Genomic DNA, 22,796 nt, shown 5'->3' with positions numbered 1-22,796 from the left:
AATAAATAACTTTATTGTATATGGCGCCTTTAATGGTGGCTCCTCAAAGCGCTTTACAGGATAAAAACAATAACAACAATACTGTTAGGCTGGGCAAATGATTTTTTTTTTTAAAGAAATACAAAATGAGATATAATGATGTGTTCCGGCTTAGACATTAATGAAGAGCATAACACGTGGGCGACGTAGCGGTCGGCTCTGGCTTTCCCATCTATACCGATGCACTGCAAGTACAACCCCCCTCTCTGTGGAGTGCTGGCTGTTACGAATTAAACCGGTTTCACAGTATTTTCAAAGTAGAAGGGGGCGAGATTTCCAGCAAAAGACACCTCCCCCCCTCCAAAACCCAGTAAGTACAGTACTTACTAGTTAGAAAGCTAAGCTCCTCAATGAAATCACTTTAACATGCTAATGCGTTGGTGTAACAGTCCGGGTGTGGCAAGCTTCTAATGTCTCCCAACTATGCCGAAAGGAACCCTTCTTTCATTGGAAGACAATGAACATATTCTACCCGTACATGAGAATATAATGCTGGTGCGTGGGCGCGGTAGGGTGCTGTACCAGCTGTAAAAAAAAGTCGTTTTTTTTTTTTAAGTCAATTGAGTGTCCATAATATTGCAGTAAGTGAAAAGACCATGGGCATTCTTCCTCCCCCTACATTCTCAGAGTAGAATAGAATTTATTATTAGCACAATTTATTACAGTGCTAAATTTAATATTATTGATAACTAATAATTTATGCTAATACCTAGCTTTCTTAACTAGTAAGTACTGTACTTACTGGGTTTTGGAGAGGGGGGGAGGTGTCTCCTGCTGGAAATCTCGCCCCCTTCTACTTTGAAAATACCTGTGAAACCGGTTTAATTCCATATTAAATTCCATATTAATTCCATATTTAATTCCTTCACTTCTGCATAAGCTTTCTGGAGGAACAGTGGATGGGATGCGGCTCTTTCTGGGAATACTGCAAATTCACAGGTGCCTGACTTGATGGAATTCACATTATCATATTCACATATCACCCCCTCTCTCTCTCTCGCTTGCCCTCCCCCCTGTGTATTGTCTCTTTAGGGCAAGTGAGAGAGAGTGTGCTGTCCTTTGACAAAACAAGGCTCGCCAGATAATGTGAATCGAAACCTGTTTTTCTAGCTTTTAAAGTCGCGTGATGTGTAAGCAGGAACACATCATTATATCTTACATATGAAAAATACATAATATAGCTCCCAAACAAACGCAAACGTGTTTTTAGTAAAATGCTTTTATTCACTCATAATCTGACAATTTCAGGAAGACTAAAGAAGGACTAAGGAAATTGTCATCTGTTGTTCAAGCTCTGTGAGCTCGGTGACTTTGAGACCACTTGTTATACCAAGTTGTTTGAATCGCCACAATTCTAAAAGAGAAAAAAGAGCTGACCGACAAGATTTAAGATGTGGCTGTCAATGTTGGATTAAAAAAACACGTTGCCCGACGTTAGTTGCATTGCTTGAAAAATAATTTTATTTCGAAAGACTGGATAAGTAATTCAAGTGGTTTTTTAACTTCCTGAAAAACAAGTAATAATTTAACAATATGTGCAAACGTTTTATGATATGTGATTGTTGTGAATGTCTGTGGAGTGTATGTTTTTTGCCTGTCCTGGCTGTGCTCTCTCGTTTGCCCTCCCCCCCCCTCCCTCAATTCAATTCAATTCAATTCAAGGTGCTTTATTAGCATGACAGATGGGTACAATCAGTGTTGGGTATTTACTTTGTAATCTGTGGTCCGTTTAACTGTTTTTACAGTGCATCCACTGTATTGCTTTGAGATGCCACTTTTAAAGGTGATATATAAAATCAAGGCATTTAACTTGCTTTAACTCCGCAAGTCTGAGTTCTTGTGTCCGTTCTATCGGAGCCCAAAAGTATTACAATATGTATCTTTATAGCAGGTGGTGCACAGCTTTTTAGTATAGATTACACTTTTCTAAAATGTATTTAAAAAAGAAAAACGATTACAATCTAATCTTTCCATGTTTGATCCAAAGATCCCAAGAAAATAAATCTAAATGGGGAGAAAGCTATGCTGAAAGTTTATTCAGATACTTAGAAGACAAAGATATCAATTTATTCTGCATTTGTCTGATTGTGAATCAAAAAACACATATATTTAAACCCGCGTTTGCGATTTAAATCAAAACGCAATTTAAGAAATGTTTGTTAAAAAAAAGTCATGGCTCCGGCTGGATTCCGGCTTGTGTTGTGGTACATGAATATAATTGTATCATTATTAATTTCTTTAGATACGCGATTCCATATTATATTCCCTTTAAATCAAATTCTAAAAGTATGCTTGTTGACTCCAGTATCACTTTAGTTAAAGACTTCAATGCTTAAAATGTTTAGGGAGAAATGGAATACTGGTTTGTATTTTTTCTTTAAAGTACCGAGACCAGCCATATACTGCATGTTTATGTTCCAAAATTAATATCGTTTATGGCCTTCATACGCGTTACAGTTTGCTCCTATTCTTTTTATGCTCAGCTACTAAGATTTCCCTTCAGTGGTAAAATTCCAAATAAATATTCAATACTAAAACGGGCACAGTAAAGACATTTAAATCTTTCTACGACCGACCAACGCACCACGAGTGCCCCTGTCGGTCAACCAATCACGTACCGCGGTATTTTGCATTGTGACGCGCGAGGCCGTAGCCAATTACCTCAGGTACGTGTCTGTGCAGCGGACTTTGAATGGCTGCATCTGTATGTAATGACTTAAAACCTTTCAACAACAACCAAAAAAACTTTTCATAACATATCAGTACAGTTGCAATTACAATATTTGGTTATTATTATTAGGGCAGCGATCCGCCTACACCCTTTATATTTATAGGTCCAGTATGGTTCTGGGCTTCACCATGCATCCAGATTTAGTGCGGTAATAGGTGGAGTGTGGATCTGTCTTTGGTAGCTTGTGTCAGTGTCATTGTGTATTTCTTTTGTGCTGAGCAGATGGCGACAGTTTCTTCTGTACCCCTGACCTTCTGCAGTACGTGCATAATATGATCTCTCAGCTTTGGCTGGCTGAATGATGACTGCTAGCTTCCGGTCGGTTTCCTGGATGCGGATAATGTCTCCTTCCTGTAGCAAAGAGAGTGGTTTGGTTGACCTGTTGTTGGACATGCACCTTTGCTGGTGCTGCTGCCTCTGTGTCCTCCTCGCAAGTACATCCTTGTAGCGGATGGTCTGAGGCTGAAGTTGCTGGTTGGTGCTTGGGGGTATTGAATGGCTCATCAGTACCTGTGCTGGGGATTTGAAGTTGTCAATTGGGGTGTTCCGGTACTCTAAGAGACTGAGGTAAGGGTCTCTTTTGTCAGTTCTGGCCTTTTCCATCAGGGCTTCTGCAATTTGCACATATTTCTATGCAAGGCCATTACCTTGAGGATAATGTGGGCTTGTTGAAATGTGGGTGAATCCCCATGCACTAGCAAAAGTTTCAAAATCGGCGGATGTGTATTGGGGCCCATTGTCGGATATCACAGACTCTGGGATGCCATGTCTGTCAAAAGCTGCTTTCAGCTTATGTATTACGGCTGTGGACATGGTACTGTAAAGCCTGTTGAGCTTGACATACCTGCTATAGTAATCCACAGTATTTCTGTAATAGTACTCTTTATTGTCCCGAGTGAAGAGGTCGGTTGCTATAACTTGCCATGGCCTGTCTGGTATCCTGTGGCTGGTCATGGGCTCTTTTACCTGTTCTGGGCGGTAATCAAGAAAAATGGAACATTAGATGCGTCAGCATGCGTAGGCTGCAAGCATAGGCTGCAAAGGAACAAGTAATAGGCTTATTCCATTCTGAAAAAAAGAATAAGGAAAACACAACGTTTCAGCTGTGGAGCCTTCTTCAGGTGTGAGAGAAACAAGGCAGTAGGCAAAGGTAATGTAGCGGGAGAACAAAGGCTGGGAGGGAGGAGGAGTGAGAGGCGGGAGATGGGGACAGAAAAAGAGGCCAATCACGAGGTGTGAAGTCAGAATAGGTGTAGAGAGGTGTGAAATGAAACTTCCAATGAACGGAGAAAATTTAGAAGAAGAGTAGTTTGTCCTTAAGAGAAGGGGGGAGGTGTGATCCTAGCTGCAGGATAAGTTTGGTTTTGGTAGTCTTTCTGATGTATAAGTTCGGAAAACCATCTTTGAGAACACAGATGGAAAGATTAGAGAGGTCGTGGCCGTCAGAGGTGAAATGAGAAACAATGGTCTTAAAGAGATCTTTAATCTTCACAGCACTGACGTGTTCTAGGGAACGTTCTCCGAGTCTCCTTCCTGTTTCTCCAGTGTAGATGGCTGGGCATTTACTGCAAGAGATACAGTAAATAAGGTTGCTGGAGGTACAAGATGCCATCCGGGTGATCTGGAATTGTCCTGAGGGGCCCTGAATGAAGTAGTGTCGGATGTATACTTGCAGGTGATACAGCGAGCTCTGTTGCAAGGGAAAGTCCCTGGTGTGGGTGGTTGCTGAGGGCGGTCAAGGGAGCTGTGAACAGGAAGGTTGCGCAGATTAGGTGATTGGCGATATGAGATGATGAGGCGGTCAGAAAAGAGGCCCCCAATGGATGGATCATTAGTTGTCGTTAATAGTCCTGGGGATAGGAAGTGTGTTAGGGTGGTAGGAAAGTACCCTAATGGAACATTTACCAATCATTTCTTCAATTTGTTTACACATCCCAGGCCAAAACATGATGTCATGGGCTCTCTGTTTACACTTCTCCATACCCATATGCCCTGTGTGAATGCGTGACCTTCACAGCAGCGATTTTAGCTGGATCTGGCTTGATCCCCTCCACGTTGAGGAGATGTCCAAAGTAGCTGACTTCAGTGGCGCAGATCGTGCTTTTCTCTGGGTTGAGTCGGACTCCTCGCTCTCGGGACCGTTGTAGCGTAGTGCGAAGGTTCCTGTCATGTTCCTCCTTGGTTCTCCCATAGACCAAGATGTCATCAACAATCGCTGTAACGCCTTCGAGGCCTTCATATGTCTCATCATTGGCTCTGTGACTCTGGCAATGATGCCGGACTTCTCCATGTTGTGCAACTCCTCCTTAAGACGGCTCCGCAGTGCAAGAAGTATGCGTCTCGTTGGGTATACTACAGGAACTGCATTTGGTTTGAGGTGGATAGTGCATTCACCTGCAAAAAGCCCAATTCCTGTAAAGACATTGGCAAAATCATGTAAGATTGGCTTTGTTTCAGTGGGAGGGGTGGTCACAGATAAGACTAGTTTAATAAGGTCCATGTCTAAACATGCTTTTAGTCTGAGTACTGGAGGTGCATGAGTGTCTACAATATAAAAGTCCAGACACATTTCTCTGTCCTTGTACTTGCATTTCAGGGTGCATGTGCCTTTTACAGCAAGTTGCTCGCCGCTCTCCTGCTCGGGCGAGTTTCTCAGCCCTGACATGTGCACTCCACAAGCTGCCTGTTTTGGTGCCTGCCGTTTAATTGCGAGTACTGCGCTCCCTTACCATCTCCTCGCTATCAGAGTAATTATAGTCTTTCACAAGTAGCCGCAGTTCTGTTACAAATTGTTCAAACGGTTAGTTAGCTCCCTGTACTCTCTCGTGAAATTTATATCGAGCAAATATAACATTTGTTTTAGGCTTAACATGCACTTCAAAACAGTCATAATAGGTTTTGAGTACCTTTGTGTCCTCCTCGTCGAGTGTCCATGTGTTGTATATGTCTCTGCCCTTTTCTCCGACCCACAGGAGAAGATACTGTAACTGCATTGCTCTTCCTGTCCTGTCTTCTTGAGTGGACCCAAGAACATCAGCTCCACATGCTGCTTGACTTTGCGCCAAACCTCGGGCACGTTGTTCACCTCCCAATCCATTCGTGGTACCTGAATTCCAGCAATTTTCATTTTAAATGATTTTCATTTAGCTCCTACATTCACTATGACCTGTGACCCTGAGCAACCGTTATTCCCGCTCAGCCCTCCACCAATCAACATGCAGTTTCTCTGCTGATGCACACAAATATTACAAAAGGCACAGATCAAGAGAATAGTATTAAAACATTTAAAATATCTTAATATCTTTGACTATGCTGAGGTCAATTGTTAAGAAGTGGAAGACATCCAGCTATTAGTTAGATCAGGCACTCCCTCCAAACCGGTCAGCTGGACCAGGAGGAAATTAGTGAGGAATGTCACTGTGAGACCAGTAACTTGGGTCCCAGTCCCTGAGATGGGAGAAAATGTTCAGGGGTCAACAATATCCTGTTCACTCCACAAAGGGCACTGTTATGGAACATACATCCCACATGGAGCTTGCAACAAAACACTTAAGTGACAAAAGGGGTTTTGTGGTCAGACGAGAAAGTATTTGAAACCTGTAGTTTAAATACAAAACAAACCCAACAAGCATTACTCAAACACCATTCCTGCTGATCAGCAGGGGCTTCTCAAGACTGATGAGAACATAGGTGGAGCAAAGTACTGGACACTTGATTCAGACCTAAAACTGGGACACAAATTCAACTTTGACAATGACAAGGACAGTGATCCAAACATTTCAAAGACCCCCAGGGACAAAGCTACACTGGAGTGTCTTATGGATTTATTAAATTTAATGCCACTGAGTGTCCCACTCACATTCCTGACTTGAATCCTATTGAGAAAGTGTAAGGTCTTGAAAAATGCTGTCCAAAAAAAATCCCTGGGCTATTTGATAAAACTTGTGCAAATGTACAAAATTTAGAATGGGAAAGATTTGCTCCAAGCTGGTAAGAAAACTTGGTAGAGACTTATTCCAAAGTACTTGTTGCTGTTGTTGCTATTGATGGAGATTCCATCTAATATTAAGTTCACAGATCTAAATCAGAAAAATGTAAAATCAGAAATAATAAATACATAATAAATGTTGCACAACATACCTTTAAATAGGTCCAAAAGGCATGAATATCAGAGCAGTTCAGAAAATGGATGGATCGATGTCAAGAATATCCTACCTGTACCACATAGAGTAGGGCAATTGGTGTAATGGAAGGCAAATTGATTATGAATGTTGTTTGTTTTGTATGCTTTAGTGAATAAAAAAACAATCATTTTAAAAATTACACAAGAATGCTAACAATATTTAACAAAGGTCTGCTGTACTATCTTTCATTTTTTTCTCTTTAGTTTTGTTTATATGATCTGCCACTTACCCTTAGAAGTCCTGGTCTGAACATTCAGTTTTTGAATAAAATGTATTTTAAAAAATATGTTTGCATTATTTTTTTTAAAAAAACTAATTTTTTTTCAATCATTTATTTCTGACCATTTTTATTTATTTTTTGTGTTCAATTCAAATGAATAAATATAGTACATGTCATACTTTGAATGATATGTATCTGAATATTGCAACTATTTCCTCAAAATGTGATTTTATTTTTAAACTTTTTAAAACAATCCAAAATATTTTTGATGATATTTTGTTATTAATGGCATGGTATAAGATACTATTAGGTCCATATCCTGGATACTGTACCATTCAACAAAATTGATACACACTCTTATATTTAAAGTACATTTCATAGAAAATTTGTTTTCTACTTAGTAAATCAGGATATTTGTTCTTCTAAGAATAAATCTTACACTTATAGTGTAAAAATACAATGAAAATATCTAAAAATCATTTTAATTGTTTCCTTCTAACTCATATTATTTACAGGTCAAAGCTGAGGCATCTAATTTGCAGTTTTGCCCCATTTAGTACATACTCTTTTGAACAATTGATTGTTCTCATTCTATGCTGCTCTTTGTCTTTCAATAAATACTAAATTCCCAACTAAAGAAAAAATATATTTTTCTCTATTTGTCATAGGTTTTCAGTGTAGTCTTCTCTACCATTTATCTGATTTCATACTGTACATACCTGCCTATACATGCTTGGTGTGGTTTGAAGCATGAAATTTATTAGAATGCAAAATTAATGAACGACTCACCAGAAAACATCAGTTAAGTATAGTTTTACAACAGATTTCCTATGCTTTTATTTTTACCTCAGGCAAAGCTTAAACCGGAGGTCTCACTGGTAGTAAATAAAAGAATGTCCTCTGTTGTGTGATAAATGACTTTGGCTTTAGAAAAGCAACTACTTGAAATCCACTGTGTCAATGCTTTGCACTCTAGAGAGTAACCATTGTCCTGTTATTGCTGTTATGACCTGAGGATGACTTATCTAAATGGCAAAAAATGTTTTACTGTTGAAACCAGTTTCTTCTTTTAAGTCTATTAGGTGAGTAAGCCAGCCAATTAATTTTAAATTTAAAAAATGTAAGCTTGCCTGAGGTGAAAACACAAGTTCATTATTCAGAAAGTCAGCTGGATATAGAATTAAATTGATGTTATTTAAGGTGTGAAAATAATAGAAAGGTATTTGCTGGAGCCAGAAAAAAGACCCTGAAATAGCATAAACAGAAATTCACAAGCAAATAAACCTCTTTGCCCAATAACCTGCAGTTTTATCTTTGCATAAAGCTCTGTGCCTGTGTTGGTGGTTCTGTAACAATCCAAATAGAGTGTTCTACCAAAGCTCAAGTTTTTTAGATCATGTTGGTTGGGGATTGTGGGGAGTTTGCAATTGTTTAAAATAATTTTCTATCATATGCAAGTTAGAACTTTGACTGGGCCACTCAAATTCATTCTTTATTGGTCATTATCTGAAATCTTCACCCAAGTTTTATGTATTTAGAAGAGTGAAGAATCACAATAATATTTGCCTGTAACTTGCTTCATCCACTTTCTCCTCAGTCTTGGCTAGCTTCCAAGTCTGTTGATGAGAATCAGTCCCATAACATACAGTAATGCTACTATCACCATGTTTTACAGGGATAGCATTGGTTGGGTGATGTACTGGGTTGGGATTGTGCCAGATGTAATGCTTTTGCATTTATAAAAGAAAGTTTGTGTTTTGTTTCATTTGACCAGAAAAAAACTTCTGTGACTTGTAACTGTTTAGTTGCAAACTCTATTATGGATTTTTTTGGTTTTACCTGTTATTTAAGGTGTGAAAGAAATATAAAGGAAACACTCCTGTTTAATGAAATGAATGGAATATCTTTTCTTGTGGATTGTTCCCCCCATCTCAGACATTAAACTCCATAGCTCCTCAAAGTCATAGTTGGCCTCACAGTGGCATCCCTAATCAGCTTCCTCATTGCACTGTTGTGCAATTTGGAGGGATAGCCTGCTACTTGCTACTTGCTACTTGCTACTTACATGTAGTAAGTGTCTAGGGAGTACAGTACAATGAACAATGACTTTTTCATATTCAACTTATCTGTGCTCAAAGAGATATTCAATGCTTTTTGAACTTTTTATTGTAACACTCAACTTATCTGTGCTTTTAGTTTAGTTCTTTCTATAAATCTTTTTTCAGAGTTGTTTTGTCCTTGGTCTTCAATGTTAAATATTTGCATGAAAAGCACTACCTGGCTCAGAGACCTGACAGAGACAGTTGTTTTATTGTGAGATCATGTGATCATGTTTCCTCCAGGTGATCTGGTTTCCTCCCACAGTCCAAAGACATGTTGGTAGATTAATTGGTCCTGGTGTAAGTGTGTGTGCATGTTTGTGTCTGTGTGTGTTCCCTGCTATGAAATCCTATCCAGGGTATATCCCACCTTATCGCCCAATGCCTCCTGGACCATCATGACCTTGAAATGGATAAGCATTTATTGAATTGATATAATGTTGCTGAAATTGATGATCATTTAAGAAATTTACATTTCTTTTAAAAAAATATTAAGTTGAAGTTTCAAGTTTGGATTAAAAATATTTACATTACAAATGGGACATCATTGCAGCAGTACAGTAGCACAACAGTTAGCATTGGTGCCTTGTGACCCTGGGTTCAATTCCTGCATTCTCCCTGCATTTGCATGAGTGTTCCTGGTGCTCCTGTTTCATCCTTCTGTCGAGAGACATACTGGTAGGTTAATTGGCTTCTGTGAAAAGGAGGAATTTTCCTTAGTCTTGCTCTTGGTCAGTTTGCAATTTCTATATGGAACCCACAGGGTCAGGGCTGTCATGAAGTGAGCAGTGAAATCAAACAGGGTTTGAGCACACACTGGGTGAGGGTGAAAATGTTAGAAGTTGATCCCACTGTACTTTTGTATTGTCTGAATTTAATAGGCGAGAAGAGGGTAGGGCAGTACAGTTAATTCAGAGGACACTCAGCAAGTCACATAGTACATGTATTGTACACTTTAGGCTGTGCGGCAATATCTTGAATTTGGGTTTCAAAACTACAGTGAAATGAATGGAAAAATATTGGATGTTATTGTCCAAACCTGTAAGCCACTCTATGCTAAATGTAATTTTCCTTCAACAGAGCAAAATTGTCAACTTATCTACTGCATGTACTGTATAATTTGATTATATCAGTGCATTCAGACACAGACTTTTAATTTTAAAGGTGAACTAGAGAATTACTAAGAGGAAAGCTTTACTTGTAGATTACAGACTTCATATTTTATTTTTATTGAACCAACTACACAGTTGGGTCAATTGCATCAATACAAAATTGAATAAAACACAGTTTTTTTCCCATCACAAACAGGATGCTTTGGAGTCAAGTGCTATATCTCTGCTATGTCCATGGACAAGAAAAGATAAAACATGCTTGATCTATTATATTAGGCAAAGTATGGCAGCTGACAGTATGAAATAAAGTTAATGCAAAGGGCTGGAGTGGGTCCTCAGCCAGAAAATGATCCTAGAGTAGTCAGGTAAACAGATTAGGAAAGCTAAATGGGTTCAACTCTGTGCGATGATGTAATGAAACTTAAAAAATCTCTTTTAAAGCTTCCAGTGTGATGACTGATGTGGACTGACAGGAGTGAGAGGATTGCAGGGAAGGCTATATGACTCCACCAGCAAAGTATGGTATCGTTATGAGGGTGTGCAGCACTCAGCAACCAATTACATTGCTTATATACAGTGTTATGGATGAATTTTGTCAAATACTGGAAAAGGAAATATTGTTATTATACTGATTACATAAGACTATTATAATGTCTTGATTTGTTTACTGGTTACAGAAACATAAAAACAAGCTCACAGTCCTACAGTTGTTCATATTGTTTATATTTTAGGCTAGTGCTGCAAAGTTCACATGGAATTATGAAAATATTTTTGAAGATTCATGTAGGCTTTCTACATTTGCATATCTTAATTTTCAAAATGACCCTTTATTTACTACAAACAAAGTACATGCAAAGAATTAGAATGATCCCAAAAGAATATAGCTATAATATACTCTATATAAGGATAAATGTAACAGCAACTGAGTAACTTCACAGACAAGGATATATGCATGTCTGGCATAAGATCTCTGCAGTGACATTTTAAATAGAAATTATAAATAAAAAAATATATACATCGTACATTTCACAGAGACATCTGTCAGGGATACAGAAAATATGTCTAAATAAACACTGAAGAAAAAAAAGAAAATCAAAATAAAAGGCCATTAAAATGTGACAAACATTATCAACAACTGTAAAGAGATCATCAGTGAAAATCCTTATTTGTTGAAAAGTATTCAGAGTGCATGTGACTTAATAAAAATTAAAATCCACTGTATTGTACACAGTATATAAATCTACATCTAAAACATGTAGGTTATAAATACTAACAGTAATGATTGTTTCTAGATCTAACCCCTGAAAAGCCACTGATTTTATTTCGGAATTGGAATTATACAGTGACTTCCAAGCTGTATGTAATCCTTCACCTCCAATCACTCTCCAAGATCTATAAAGTTTTTTAACACTAAAGGGGTTAGGTGTAAGGACCATTACAGTCAAAAGGATCGTTGGCATAACAGAGTGCAGACTACGGATCTCTGAATTAGTCTGAGGAAAGTGCTGCCCTGTAGTATTGGTAGTATAGTATTTTGATAGACATTTTGATTATATTATGATGACCACTGTCCAAGTGATTTAAGGGTAGACTTTGCAAATGCAAAAATGCATTGCAAAACTCCATAAGGAAGCCTTTATAAAAATAAGGTAATGTTTGCATCTGAAAAGTGATACAACCCATTTCAAACACTGTACTGTATATCACTACAATGTACTTTGACCTATGTATATTGTTTTTTTATTTGATGTTCCAAATGTTTTTATATTCACAGGTGTGCCTTAACATAATCAGGATGAAGCTTATTAGTATTAAAATCACCCCTAAAAAATAAATCACGTCTTCTAGGGCACAGACGACTAGCGTAACTTGTGTTTGAGGAATTTAATTTTCTGCTTCCAGTGGGTGTATAAACATTTACAATGATAAAACCTTCCTAAGTTGCTCTTCCACCATTCCCTTTAAGTCTCCTATCAAAGGAGTTGTGTCAGCTAGCAAAGCAAGTTTCACATAAGAAAACAGTAACTCAGTTGCTCAAATTGGTGACCTAAATGGATAAAATATACAAATCTGCTTGATTAATATCTGGATTAATATGCATTTCCTGCAACAACAAAAAAGTTATGTTTAGGTGAGTTTATAACTAAACTCAACTAATATAGCTACCTGAAGTAAGTTTCTAGTCCCATTAATCCTAAGGCTCTCAATATAAGGCAATAGTAAAAGTACAGTAACACACTGGAATCAAGATGGCAATCTTGTTTAAAATAAGTGTTTATAGTGGCATGCATTTTCTGGCATTGTATTTTGTGTGAATGTCACTTGTTTTAAAGATTAGGTATACTGTATATTACACATTCTTTATACATGTACTTCTCGACTTTTGGGGTGTAGCTCATGGTATTTCATTAAATGAATTAGAAGAAGTAAGTGTTCTTTTCAGTGTTGGTGGGCAGCTAAGGTTTTATACTTGTAACAGGAAATGAAAATGTAATGTAATGTGTAATGTACACAATCAATGGAACAATAAGTCTTATTGCAATAAATATTAGTTTTATTACTTATTGCCAAGTGTGACCAAGTGTTAGTTCTAAAGCACAGGACGCTTCAATAGATAATCTATTTTCTTCAGTATTATGATTTTGTCATAGTTATTTAATTATTTTTTTTAAGGTGGAAACTGAAACGGGTACCGTACAAAGTTACCAAAATATCCATTCCGATGCTTCACCTAATACACATGTTCTTTGTTACTATTAGTGGTCTGCGCTTAAACTGCCAATTAGAAATTATACTGATATAATATAAATTAAATTAGTTCCGTTCCAATTATTTTAAAATGTTAAACTGATGAACAGCCAAATGAAAGGGAGGTGTCGCCATGAGGATAAATGCCCAAATCATTCAATCTTTTTAAATGTCAGATCTGCCTGAATTACTCATTCTGAAAGCTTGGTGTCACTGTTTATCTATTTTCGACTTTATTGCATTTGCTGTACTGTACATGTTGCACAAGATTAGCAGACAAATAAAACGCAAATTAACGCACATTAAATTTCATTTTGACAAACAGCACCAGAAACTGCTCTTTTACCAGATTATCTAATTTTCTGGAAAAAAGTTGTATTCTTAAATGAAAAAATCACTATCACGGGAATTCTGACTAAAATATGCTTTCAATTTATATTTTTTAGAAATTATTATTGTGGTTTTGTTTTTGGCATAAACTTGAACATGTTTTTACATTGCGTCTATTATTATTATTATTATTATTATTATTATTATTAAATAGACTGTCTAAAACAGGTTTTCAGGCAGTTCTACATTAAGAAAACTACGAGTACCATTGGTGGGCATATGCGATTTAAAATTGCAGCACGTGTATTAAGATCAATACAGTGCAGAAATGATTTCCTAATTTCTGATTATACATTATTTTATTGAACGATGCGTTACCTAATTAATTAGTCGTATTAACTACCGTCTTACATTTAATATTTTCTTTATTTTCTGAATGTACAGTGTGAGAATAAGACGAAATCACACACGCAAATGTGATGCAGTTCAACTGCTTCAAACTGTTTTATTACTTCGAAACATTTTCAGATGTAGATGTTAATTTGCTACGGATTTAACAAGATGTCCTTTTAATGAACGGTGTACTCATCAGTTACATGTTCTTTGATCAAAATTTAATTTCTGGTTAATTAAAATTACTGCGTTGTTTTCTGCTTGGGTGAAGAACCGCTGGTAGGTTTTACAAAGTGCAGTTTTTGTATTGAGGAATTTCAGTGGAAAATGAGCTTAATACATTGTTTTAATGTATATATTATCAAGAGTGTCAGGACAAAAACATTTCACAAAATGTTTTGCTGCTCTCGGGGAAGATGAACTTTAGAACGCTTTTACTACTAACACTGGGAGATTATAAATACATCACCAGGGTTTAAGCCTTTAATGCATTCTTGTATTCCAGTTTCACGTATAGTAGTAGCACTTGAAATGATAAAATCTATAACCTTTTTATCGTAAATCGACATTATGCATAACACTACTTCATTCCTGAAATTGGAATCTCTTCAGCATAACTAGACGATCATCTACATTTTGCTATCATTCAAGAATAATTCGATCAGAGATTTAACAATAGTTTCATTTTGTACTGTATTTTATGTTCATTTTTATCAGAAATATACTATACAAAAACTAATATGGAGTAGAGTTTCGCAGAATAATCCAGATCTGCTTCTACAATCGTCTGTTTAGCCGCATGCGTTCTAGGACATCTTTCTGATATTAAACAAATACAATTACAATAAAGTGTCCAGAAACGAATATTGGTCTACGCGTAAGTCAAAGATGTGTGATTAAGTTTTTAAATTGCGTTTCTGTTTTTAAAATTTCGTTGAATTTCCTTGATTAATACGCTTCACTATTAAATTCGTATTATTAATTTATCTGTTAGTGATCTTGAAAACATTGCGTTTACCTAAATACTTGGAGGAGATTTACCCAAATACTTTCTTACTGAATTGGAATTACTAAGCCAAGAACATTATTATTATTATTATTATTATTATTATTATTATTATTATTATTATTATTATTATTATTATTGGTTTTGTTGCTGTTGATGTTGGGGCTCACGGTGGAAGTGGATGGAAAAGACGAAGGCGTTGTGAAACGGAAACTGTGTACTTTTTTTATACATTGAATCACTGTTTTATACATATTCCATATACAGTATATATGGCTGTTACCATCTATTTTGTGGACATAAATGTAAAGTTGTAATGTACAAACGGATACCTGCATGTTCCGATGTATTTTTGCACAAAAATGTAATATTGTAATGTGTAAACGGATACCCGCATGTTTTGCTCTGTAAGAAATGAGTTACATTATCAAGGGAATTGGAAAAAGGACAACACTACTTCTTTTTCATCTTTCTGAACCATGTTTTGAAGAAAATATACCTCCAAATAAATGGTACGTAAGGGATGCAATGATAGACCGCTTTGTGCTTCTCACATGTGGTCATCTGAATATTATGTCATAAGGATATTATTTTTAAAAGTTGGAATAAAACGTAATTCAAACTCGTGTTATTGCCTGTACAAAGACCACCGTAACTATTAAATATCATTTTTGTTCTTGAAAGATCAAATAACGAACATTTTTTAATAACAATGAAAATGTCACCTTGTTGATGTCGAAATCTCCTATTATTATAGTTCACGCATAATCTACACCTACAATTTTAAATAATATATATAAAAGGTACAGTATTTATTATATCTTCAAAGTAAAACAAATCATATTATCCTAATGACATTTTTATTTTAGATATTAACTGCATATTGTGTTCATATCCCTATGTTGTATAATTGAAATGTAAACCAAAATGAGACATTCATAAAATAATCACTCATAAACATCAACTCTACATAAAGTTTGTTTAGTTTATAATGACTATACAGTATGTAAGGTCTTTAATCAGATTTTATGTGTGGATTTCTAATTCATGATAAATTATTGCTTTGCACACAGTTAATAATTATTTATCCTTTTAAAGAAACATGTTTGATTATACCTGAAACAATGTTTATCTTTGTGTATGTCGTGTAGTTTAATCACTGCTATAACACCAATCACGCAACAATAAACGTCCACACTTTTGGATGAAAATAAAACTATTTTTATTGCCAAAGCATTCAACATGATTAGATAAACTATCAAGTATAGTAAATTTCAGCAAAAGAAAGAAACACTCAAACTATTTCTCACTGACACAAATTATTACACTTTTGTATTCAAACAAAACAGGTATTTACACTATATAGACTGTATTTGAAATTCATATCTATTTAATATTACATGCACTCTCAAATATAGTCTGGTGTCAGAATCTTGTTTGATTCAACCATTTAAACTTTTTTGCATTAGCATCAAAATCATTAAATAATAAACCAATAGAATGTAACTACATCTTTATTCATTTACTTTTTATATAAATAAAACTTACATTTACACATATCATTATGGTTACCCATAGTTCCAACTCATAAGTGCTTCATATGATAAATATTTCATTTAACAAAATGCAATTGCATACTTTGAAACATGACACGTGACAAAAGTCCATTTGAAAGTGAAAATGTGTGCATTCAGAATTTTCCAGTTATGTAATAATCCCAGTTTGAACTGTGGTTAAATTGGCTTTTCCTGCAAAGCTAGTTGTGAGATGTCATGTGCCTGGAGAGGTGATGGCGTTCTCTGAAGGATTCATTGCAGATGGGGCACTTCAGCTTTTCTTCCCTCCGCCGTTTCACCAAAGGTTCCATTGAGTATTCCTTTTTGTGATGAGACCTCATGTGGTACACGAGATCAGAAGTCATTCGAAAAGAAGCGTTACATTTGGCACACCAGTTCTGAGCAGGCAGACAGAGCGAGGTGAAGGAAGGGGGCAAGAGTGTGAGAGCTGAGGGCATCTGCAACTGAATAGGTCCAGAGGTCTTTGGCCAAAATGCTGTAGCATAAAGAAATGGACTTTGTTTGGGAATGCCGCCTTGCACTGTGCAATTGTTGCTGAGATCTGAACTTTGAAGCTTGGCAGCTAAGTGATCTGCCTGGTAGAGTCTGCTGGATGAGATGGTGTCCCCAACGGAGGGGTGGCAGTCCACCGTTGGGAGAAGCTTTGGGGTCATCACAAGAGGTGACAGCTGAGAAAAGGATCGAGTTGGTTGACTGAATGCACTTTTCCTCTCCACAGAACCACCAAGCTGTTGGTGTACTGTAGTAAAAGCACTTCCCATTGAAGAACTATCTATGCGGGACTGGGGTTGCGTTTCTGTCAAAACCTGTCTCACATTTAGGTGTTTCTCAGCAGGGCTACCACTGGGCCTGCCACTGTCCTTGTTTTCTGTGTTAGGCCCCAGGTTTTTTTGTTTTAGGCTATGTGAGGCTTTTTTTACCTCTGTGAAAGCACTTCTCTTGCTTTCTGTGGGTTCTGGACTAGAGGGAGAAAACACCCTTCTGTTTTCTTCCAAACCTACGTATGATCCTCTGTATTGTTGTGATGTGCTTACTAGATCATCTTTTGAGGTAAGAGATCGTGATAAGTTTCCATTTCTACTTTCATCCGCCTCTGAATATTTCCTTTTATTGTTGCTTTCACTTCTAATTTCAGCTTCTTGGTCACTTGAGGGTGATGACCTGTTATTTTCAAGATCCCTGGCTAAATTATGAAAATCTGTAGATGGTTTCCCATCCTGTAAATTAGAGTATCCCTCAGATCTGTTTAGTTTTGCACTTGGTCTTGGTGCACTTGGGTTAGTGTGGTCTTTAGAATCCTCATCTGTACTGTTAACGCTTTGTAGTCTCTTGCTGCAACGGAATCTCAAATGTGCCAGAAAAGGGTACTCAAACAGAAAGCGCTGGCTGCAGTCTGGACATAAATATGGAGGAGACCCTAAGTGAAAAAGAAAAGCGGGTTACTCCAGGTGGAATTCAACATCAAACGTCACTATTTATGGTCACAGAAATATAATTTTGCATACTGTATATTATCATCTTGTATGACAATAAGCAAATAGATCTTTAGGTATTATTCCTAATTTTATTACAAACTTCACATCACTCTTAAGATTCTACAAATTCAAGAACAAAAATAACATTAATACAATGCATCACTCATTTTCCCACAAGCTGTCTAATCTTCTATTCCTTAATTGTAAGTAGTTATGAGAGGCTAGCAAATGTCCAGGCTCAACTAACTGGAGAGCAGGTTGCATCTTTGAAACATGAAAAACACATAACTTCATTTTTTTTCTCTTTTAAAAAATCATTTAAATGTTCCTTATTGTTTTTCATGGAACCTTGTGTATAAGACTCAGCATTGCACAGGTTGCAAAAAAAGTTGAGTATGCTAAGAGATTCACAATTCCACATGATATTACACTTGACAGCAGCATAAAAAATACAGCAGAAAAATCAGACAAAAATAATTTGGGGCAGAATAAAATGAGACTTTTTTAATTTAAGACATACCTTTCATTTTTCCTTGTGCTGTTGTGGAACTAAGTAGGAGCAACTCAATCAAGTCTTTACCATACCAAACCAGCAACTCTTCATCCTTTTCAATCCTCCTCAGAGATCTATAAAATAGCTGTCCATTTTTCACATAGGCTTCTAGATTTTGTTCCTCTTTATTCCTTGCAGACTGGACTAATCTCAGCCACATCAAGCCTTCGGAGGAGCTGTTGGCTGCTGAAGTATCCACCTACATATATATATAAACAAAATGTCTATAATAATATTATATCTTACTTATTTAAAATGTGTAGCTCTTAAGTGCCCACTTTTAGTATAGCAAATAACTTTTTTCCATTTTTAATTCCTTCTACGATATGCATTCAAACAGACAGCATACATCAGTAAAAAGCCTAACATGTATGTTCTATTTTTCCTTTGTTTAATCCGTTATTTTTATTATTCGAAAAAAAACAATCACTTAAAATTGATCTTTCAGTACATTTAATTAACTTTAAATGCAAAAAGTTATATCAGAAAGAAACAAGTTAAAAAAATATAATAGCTAAAACTTAAAATCTGACTAATAATTATAATAATAATGCATGTACAGTATAACTAATAATAAAACAGTCGATTATTTCTTATGTACCAAATGCAAAATCTTACCCTGAAGATGTATGGTGCAGTTCTTTTATCCGTGGATTTGAGGGCAATAAAAGCAATGCTGTCATACAAAGATGTGTGGCTCAAAACACAGGGTCCGAAAATGGCATTTTCAGGAATGTCGCAAGTTGTATACACACTGGTGAAAATATCCGTTAAACACTGTTGTACCGCCTTGGCGTCTCCATCCCATAACAGTTTCTGTGAGCTGGACTCCTCCATCATGAGCTGTTGGTAGAGAAACAATTGAATGAATAAGCGCTCTTGTCAAACCCAAATATATCTGAGTGTAACGCTTAATTATGTAAACACACTTCACCAGTTCTCAAAGGTGCTCCAGTCCAGGTAAATTAAACAGCCTCGTCACTTAAATGTTATCGAACTCGCTCAGCAGGTGCACAAAGAGATCAATTACAATCCGTTGTGTACTTTTGTAAATATATACATGTGTAGTTATACTGATAAAAATGCTGCTTCCCATATCATTTGTTTTTGAGAACTTTTTTTAAATAGGTTTGCATATATAAAAGATTAATTCTTGTTTTCTAACATAAATTGTTATACGTATCCTATAATCCGAAATTTTGCACTTCAAGAAGACGTGAAAAAAATATCAATAAGAAACCGAGGACTCGGCTAGAAAATAGAAAAGCATATCGAATGGATTTCAAGTGGACTGTCAAAGTCACTGATTTCATGTCAGCTAACCTTTAGCTCCATTCTACAAGAAGGAACGTATGTCTCCTCATTACCATAATCCAGCACTTTCCCTCCGAGACTTTAATTAAGGCAGCAAGCAGAGTTAATTATTTTTTACCTCTGCACGTTTATTTATGGATGAAGGCGAACCCCAGTCATCTTTTCTACAAGGTAGATTTACTTCTTCAATAAATGGTACCGTAAAGTACAGGTAAGGTTCTCATGATTTAATAATATAGTTTATAAACAATTCATAATAAATTTTAAAATAATGATATTTTTATATTATATTTAAACGGATCCTTTATTTAATACCGTTTTAAATCAAAACTGTGCCAAACGATAACATTCCATGTTTTCAAACTGGTTATGCATTTTTAAACGTTTAATTCAAATCAGTGGAAGTTCACGCAAAATCCAGACAATGTTTTATTTACCAAATTGACCTTTCAAAATCATCATAACAATACCAAAATCAATCATTTAAATACATTTCAATTAGGACTGTCATTCATTTACATAATTTGTTGCTCAAGTAAATTAATTGTGTTAAAATACATTTTCCATTTTCCCTTTAAATTTGGCCTACTCAAAAACTATACTGTGGGGTCTGTTAGGCACTGACACAATAACATTGCTCTTTTTTACTTATTCAATAAATGATTGCCAACCAGATTTTTTCTCGTTCATCTTTAATATTTAAAATGTACAACCCTCCACGATCGTTTACGTCGTTATGCTTGTAACATCTGTACTGCAATTTTCAAAAGAGCTCACCAAACCTGTCACCCAAATGGTTATTCTGACAGACCACTGCTGTATATTGCAATATTCAAATTCCAAAGGAATAAAAAAGATAAAACAAGGGCGGTAACTCGAGAAGTAAAACAGCATAACACTAAAGTATTATTGTATTCAGTAACGGCTAAACATATTAACCGCCTTCTCCAAAGAAATGAAAACGTTAAACTTGTAACTTAAAAAAGTAACGTCCCCCCCGTAGAGCCCCTCTTATTGTACAAAGGTCGGAGTCTCACTTGGGAAAACCACACAAAAGGTCCAATGAATATGCATTTCAACTAAGTATGGTAATAGAACTCGGAATGCACACATACCTCTAAAAATAGGCTCCCATTCATTAACTACCCAGCTAATTGAATTATTATTAGTAATACTAGTATATTGTATTTATGCACATTTCAGCATGAGCCCCGGATACCTTTTAAAGATGCGCGTTTTCTTTCATTTTAAAAGGGGTTCTATACCTTGTCTTTTAGATTGTACAATTTTAGTTTTACAGCAAATCGTTTTCGCTTTACTTTTATTTGTCTCTTTAAAAATAACATAACATAACATACATACTCACCTTTTTGTTAAGAACAATAATAATCCACAAAGGTAAAAAATGTTGAATACAACGTGGCAGAAAAAAAAACACTTTATCGTGTTCCGTTTAGTCAGTACATAGCCCTATCAGAAGAAAAGTGACACTGCTGATGAGCGCCCCGTATTTTGTGAGTATAGTTATACAGATGGACCCGATGCAATGAGTGACTGGCACACAGACACACACTTTTTGTTTGCTGCACATAATCTGCCCAATGAGGCGTGTCTCTTACCGTCTCCTCCCTTTAACTCTTCAGTAGCCAAGTTTTATTTGATAAAATACATCTCTACCTTGAAAAGATAACTGATTGTTTTTCTTTTATAGTTCGTGCAAATAAAAAAAAACGACCAACATCTATTCATTACTTGAATCTAGACAATGCACAAGCTAGTTCTTTCCTCTATATGAAAGATAGCGACTTGAAAAAGAGAACAGGTAAGTGTCAAGTTTTTAATAGTATCCAAGTTTTCTTGGTATAATTAAATACAAAATATTAGTTTTAAAACATTGACATTACCCTTTCCGAATCGTTTCTATTTGCAAGAGCATTGGTTCTCAACTCGTGTACAATTGCAAATTAATACCTCAAAATGAATGAAAAACCTTTTTGTGAGCTCGGTTTCCTGTTATTTATTTTATATATGTATATTACACGGAGCAGCAAATGATTGCCAATGGCCGTATCCGTGGTCAATTAAATTAAGGTTATCATTGTTGTTGCCAGAAGTGTCAAGTTCTCTATATTGTTCAGTTTGCACTGCTGGTGTAATGGGAAAAGACAAAAACCTTTCTATCGACATTTTAACCTTAAACCTAATGCTGTAAACCGTACCATGCCAATTATTTCTTTACTTCTTAACATTTCTCTCTATTTTATCCATTATAGGCAAATGCCACCCAAGTCAAATGCGCAATTACTATAATAGACATATACTGTATACAAAAAAGGTGCACTTGGCTTTTCTTGAAATTATTTTGTTTTCAGAGGCATTAGTCAATTCAGAACCCTTTGCACCCTTCAGTGTAATGTATGTGTATGCTTACACAATAAATATTATCACAGCAGTTGTGCAGTTACTCAGACGTTTTTCTATATTCGCAGTTTCTTCAAAAGCAGTATTATAAATTTACATAATGTTACTTATAAAAAGACAATCACGTTCATATCTCCTTATAGGAATTGTATTCTGTTTCAAAGAAACAACCTTTATCTTGTGTCTTCTACTTTATGGTAATTAAACTGCAATGTAGAATGACTTATTTGCCCTTTGATCAGTTTGGCCTTTTAACTAACTGTAATGGCAAAAGAGCGGCCCAGTAGTGATGAACTACATTTGTGGACACCACGAAGGGTAAAGTTCTCAATTTAATTTTGAGAAAAGGATCAGGAGACATGTTTTTCTTACACCTCTTTGATAAGGCAGATATTTAGTTTTATTTCAGTGTTACTGGTCGAAGACTAGAACATTAATCAATTGTAAAATAGATATTTTAGATATATTTAGATGTTTTGAATTTGATATTAAATTAAAATTCTTCAAACTTAGCGGTCTACATGACATGAACTATGTTACATTATTACTGGTTTTTAAAGCACTGTCGAAGAAGCATGCATGGCAGACAGCTCA

General features: G+C 35.9%; 1 protein-coding gene across 2 annotated transcripts; it reads right to left on the bottom strand.

The window, feature by feature from the left end:
- Positions 1-16,066: 16,066 nt before the first annotated feature.
- prdm8b (PR domain containing 8b) lies at positions 16,067-21,327 on the bottom strand. 2 transcript variants are annotated; one of them, XM_006626750.3, is made up of 4 exons: positions 21,148-21,327; positions 19,086-19,310; positions 18,435-18,666; positions 16,067-17,856 (listed from the first exon to the last, which is right to left on the bottom strand). In XM_006626750.3, the coding sequence occupies exons 2-4, from the start codon at positions 19,305-19,307 to the stop codon at positions 16,619-16,621; spliced, it is 1,692 nt and encodes a 563-aa protein (XP_006626813.2). In that variant the 5' UTR covers positions 19,308-19,310; positions 21,148-21,327; the 3' UTR covers positions 16,067-16,618. The 2 variants fall into 2 exon arrangements, with proteins under 2 accessions (XP_006626813.2, XP_015219990.2); XM_015364504.2 differs by lacking the exon at positions 21,148-21,327 and having other exon boundaries at positions 18,435-18,691; positions 19,086-19,170.
- Between the last annotated feature and the right edge of the window lie 1,469 nt (positions 21,328-22,796).

The sequence above is a fragment of the Lepisosteus oculatus genome, chromosome 3 (assembly GCF_040954835.1).
Source record: "Lepisosteus oculatus isolate fLepOcu1 chromosome 3, fLepOcu1.hap2, whole genome shotgun sequence".
NCBI lineage: Eukaryota > Metazoa > Chordata > Actinopteri > Semionotiformes > Lepisosteidae > Lepisosteus > Lepisosteus oculatus.
Note: the sequence above shows the minus strand (reverse complement) of the source record. Positions and strands in the feature narration are given on the sequence as shown.

Bases quoted from the DNA above. Each gene is read 5' to 3' on its own strand.
- prdm8b (XM_006626750.3), bottom strand. From the start codon at position 19,307: ATGATGGAGGAGTCCAGCTCACAGAAACTGTTATGGGATGGAGACGCC. The intron at 18,667-19,085 runs GTAAGATTTTGC...ATATATATGTAG, and splicing joins CTGCACCATACATCTTCAGG to GTGGATACTTCAGCAGCCAA. The intron at 17,857-18,434 runs GTATGTCTTAAA...TTTTTCACTTAG, and splicing joins AGCACAAGGAAAAATGAAAG to GGTCTCCTCCATATTTATGT.